The following is a 4459-nucleotide window of genomic DNA, read 5'->3' as shown; positions in this document are numbered from 1 at the left end:
TCCTGCTGATTCTCAGGGCTATGAAAAGGAGAGCTCCAAAGCACACATCTGAAGCTTGCAACTCTTCTGCCCTTTTAGATATCCTGTTACTTTATGCTTCACATCTCTCAAGGCATTCACAAGGTAAATCCTCTCAGGAAGAAGCCAGGATGGTAAACAAACAAAAAAAAAATGGAGTCCTTAAAGAAAAAGTCACTATTGCTCTGCAGATTCCAGCCAAGTGAACTTGCTGCTCACTGCATTCTCCAGCTGAAAAAAAGAAAGCCTGGCCTTGCAACCCTTTTATTGTCCCAAATCCTTCACCAGTAAATTCAATTTCCTTTAGCTCTTCACCTCCACTCTAATGGAGTGGGCTCGACCTGGTGTGAGCAGTGCTGATGAAATGTCCCACACCAGAGCTCACCAAGGGACAAGGTTACACCCTGGGAGAAGGGGGCACAACAGAGTCAGGGAAACATCTGAGCTGCCTTCTCCCAGCCAGGAGTAGCAGGAGCCTAAGAAACCACTTTCCTCCACCTGTAAACACTCCCAGAGCTCTTCCAGCTCATGGGCATGAGACTGATTTCTGTGCAGGTAACTCAGAGAGCCAGAGAGGTTGGCTGCCTCCACTGCAGGGGTTTGTGTAAGCCCAGGAAGTCATTCTGCCCTAATCCTCCCAAGTGCCAGCAGGATGAGATCCAAGATCACAAACCTGCCAGCTGGCAGCATCCTCCTCTCAGCTCCAGCTCATCTCAGCAGGCACCAGAAACTGCACCTGTGCCACACAAATATTTACAGGCAACTCACGTGGAGGGGAGGTCTTTGTGTGAATTTAAACTCCTACGGCCAGGCTCTGAGCTCCAGTCACAAGGCCCCAGAGGAACAGTGAGCACAGCCCAGCTGGGTGCCTTTTTCTTCATGTTAGGGGCAGGGAAGTAGGCTCAGAAACCTCTCAGGGTGTTCCTGAGAGGCAGGAAGCAAGAGGAGCATCCCCTTTACCCCCTTATAAAGTGTTGCTCACTGGATGGAAAGGGGTAAGAGGAAACAAGGGACACTCAGCAAGTCTCAGACACTCTTCCTGCACAGCTCTATTCCAAGTGAAGCTGCTCCTCACTTATCTGCTGGTTATAGAAAGAGTCACTTGAGAAAATCAAACCGTGCAGAGAATGATACAGAGCACAAGGCAGAACTGGATGTGTTCCACAGAGAACCTGCCTGGCACAACCTGAAACTGGGACAGGTCATCAGAAGCACACCCCCCCCAGGTATGGCATGGTTCTCAAGGGACACCCTCAGCCCTGCTGCACCATGAGCCACCCCTCTGTCCTTCAGGGACAGCACAGAGCAGGGAATGGGCAGCACTCAGCTGCCCCCCACCTGGGTGGAGTCAGGGGTAGGTACAGTCTGTGCCTGCTCCACACACATCTAAAAACATCACCAGCCAGGACAAGGCTCCTCCCTCTGCTTCTGCATCTCAGGACCAAGCTGTAACTCCTGTGCCACTGTCCCAGGCTCTTCCAGCCAGGCCTTTCACACTACTGCAGGGCCAACAACATACACACAAAAGGTTTAAAGAATAAAAGCAGAATAAAAAGAAAGCAGACCCACAAACCCAGAAACCACTGCCACCAAAAACTTCTGCTGTCAGCTGAAGCTCAGGTACAGTAACAGTTGTAGGCTGAGGAATAAGCTGCATTCTCACAGAGCATCTGTAACACATTCACTCACCTGCTGGTGCAGGTCACCTGCCCCAAAACCAGACAGCTCCAGCACATCCCCTCCCCTGCAAACACAGGGGCTGAACTGCTCCTGGGCTTCCTGCCCTGACATCTACAGTCAGGCAGCTCCACTGGGCTGAGAGGGGACAGGATCACTGGTATTAGCAACACAGCTGACCAAGCTGCCACCTACCAGAAATGCTCTTAGCAGAACTGTCCTCTCTCCACAGGTTCCCTCCTCCTGTGGGACAAAGAAGGAGAAAAGCAGTTCCCATAAACCTACAGCAACAGCAGCCAGCCCTCTTGTTTTCCCCTCAGAGCACACTGTTAGGTGTTGCTCCAAACCACCACCTTCTTGCTTGGTCTATCTACCTGCTGTCTCATGTCACCACCCCTCATCAGAGCAGAAACACTTTGGGGGAGATGAACCAAGTCCCCAAACCAACACAGACACGGGCTGCAGGAAGAGTGAGGAGATTGAAGATGACAGTGTCTTCTCACCCAGTCAGACAGACAGGGATGGAATAACAACTCTAGAGGTCAAGCAGTGAATGGATCTTACAAAGCCCAAGAGGAATGTTGCTCACAAAGGCACTTAATACAAGCATCTATACAGCTAGATGGAACAGAGAGAGAAAATAGACCAAACAAAATGCACCAGAGAGAAGGGAGCTGCCCAGTGACTGCCTGCTTTTTTTCCCACCAAAAAAAGCCTGGCTTCTACAGCCATCCATCAGTCACCTGCATCACAACTTCACCCTCCTGACATCTCCAAAACGTTGTAGGTATGAGCCAGCAATTCCTGAACCTTTTTGCAGGCACCAGTGCACGCTCTGAGGTCCAGCAGTGGGCTCCTCTTCACACCAGGGTCCATCCCTAACAAAAATCTCACGTTCTCCAAACCTTGTGCCCTTCTTCCCGCTGAGCTGAGCCGCAGGGGAGTTTCCCCACAGTGGAAAGGCAGCAGGTTCCTCCTCCCTGGGTCTGTGTGTATGGCTTACTGCCCTCTGCACCTTCTGGTTGGCCAACAGCCCGTGAGGAACCACCCAGTGGTTGTCAGTGACACAGGGACCCCAGAGGAAAGCTGTGGGATGAGGGAGTCCTCGTGGAGCGGAAGGGGCCGTTCCCCTGCTGAGGAAAGCCACTCAAGGTCACCTGCAGGAAGAGGATTGTCACACGATGTCTTCGGCAGAGCGCTGTGGAGGAGAAGACCCCAGGCTCAAGAAATGGCCCCAGTTGCATAGGAAGCCCCTGTTATACTGGCCAGTGTCTATCACCAGCCCCCCCAGCAGCCTGCGCCCGGCGTTGTCCCGCAGAGCCAGCCGAGCTTCCCTCTCGGTCACGTTGTAGCTGATGTTCAGCAGCTGGATGAGGAGGATGTATCCCATGCCAGCTGTTACAATGGCACAGTACCACACACAGGTGAACGACAGAGCAGAGCTGGCAGCAAGGAAAAAAACAAAAGATGGGAAGGAAGCCATTTAGTTTTGGAGCAGCTGCTTTGGAGCGACTTTCCCTGGGAATCAACTAGCCTTTCAAATCCTACATCTGCCACGGAGATCTCACGTCGCTGCTCTCAGCAGATAATCCTCACAGGCTCTCTCAAAATTAAAGCTTCAGGGCTTAGTTAATGAGAGCTTTTAGTGCTACCAGAGCTACTCTTCCACGTTGCTGCTGTGCTGCCCAGCTCCTCGCTCTCACGGCTGTGTAAAGGCACCCGGTCCTTGTTTAAGGACACTGTGATGCTCACCCTGGAGAGATGGTGAAGTGGAGCACAGAGGAAGGTGGAGTCACCCGTGCTGGGGGACTCTACCCACCCTTGGCATCTCCAGTCTCTCTCTGAACTCCTGTCCAACGCTTCCCACCACCCTTCCCACCAGACAGGGCACATGCATGCTGTCTACATGGGTAACTCAGGGGCACAGCCACTAGATAGACACTGGGGGATGAGAGGCAGAGACAGCACGCAGACTCCTGACTGTCAGGCTGTCACCTCCATCTGCAGGAAGATGTATTTAAAGGGGTATCTATACAGGACAACAAATAAAGACTTCAAACCCCAGCTCCTCCAACAGCTTTTTGCAAACAAAGGCTGAGCTCTCTCCAAATCTCAGACTCCTCACGATGCATCCCTGCTTTCTACAGCTGTTTAGGGAGCACTTTTTGGTCCTATCTGACAGCCAACAGCACAGAATGAGTGGCAGGAGCTGAGCTGCCCCAGCAGACCCACTGCTCCCCAGAGGTCTCACCTGTGGTCAGAATAGGCCCCGGGGCAGTAGAACAGAGCCACAAGTGGAGCTCGGCCCCTGCAGACGGTGTGCAGGGTCAGCCTAATTCCATACACAGCGGTCAGAAGGAAGAAGGAGAGAGCAAGGATGAAGGCTTGATGGTTCTGCTCCCCTACACAGCTGTTAATCCTCCAAAAGGAAAGAAAAAAATCACTTAGAAAACGAACTTCATTTTCCCCCTCCCTCCCTCAGCTAGCAGAGGACTTAATGCCCAAGGTGCTTCCATATAACGCGGGCTGAGAAGTTTGGAACGTGTTCAGAGAAGTTTTACAGCTTTTTATAGAGAGGTGACAGGCACAAGTCAACAGACCAGTAGCATAACGGTGGCAGATCATCTGCCTCAAACTTTGAGCAGGTGCAGTACCGTCCACTGAGACCCATCTGTGCCCTGCTGCTCCTTGGTTCCAGTGCTGCAAGCACCCAGGCAGCCAGGAGAGCACTAATGGAGCAGGACTGGCAACTGCAGGATTTCTG

At 52.3% G+C, this 4459-nt stretch overlaps 1 protein-coding gene across 1 annotated transcript in view; it reads right to left on the bottom strand.

Moving 5' to 3' along the window:
- Positions 1 to 2869: 2869 nt before the first annotated feature.
- ZDHHC23 (zinc finger, DHHC-type containing 23) overlaps positions 2870 to 4459 on the bottom strand; it is a gene marked incomplete at its 5' end in the record, with an annotated part of 1944 nt that continues 354 nt past the window's right edge. The window contains 2 exons of the mRNA XM_008946833.1: positions 2870 to 3137; positions 3947 to 4114. Coding sequence (XP_008945081.1) covers positions 2870 to 3137; positions 3947 to 4114 — 436 coding nt within the window. The remainder of the gene's footprint in view (positions 3138 to 3946; positions 4115 to 4459) is intronic.

This window comes from Merops nubicus, unplaced genomic scaffold (assembly GCF_000691845.1).
Source record: "Merops nubicus isolate BGI_N331 unplaced genomic scaffold, ASM69184v1 scaffold8509, whole genome shotgun sequence".
In the NCBI taxonomy this organism is placed as follows: Eukaryota; Metazoa; Chordata; class Aves; order Coraciiformes; family Meropidae; genus Merops; species Merops nubicus.
This window is presented reverse-complemented; position numbering and strand designations above follow the sequence as displayed.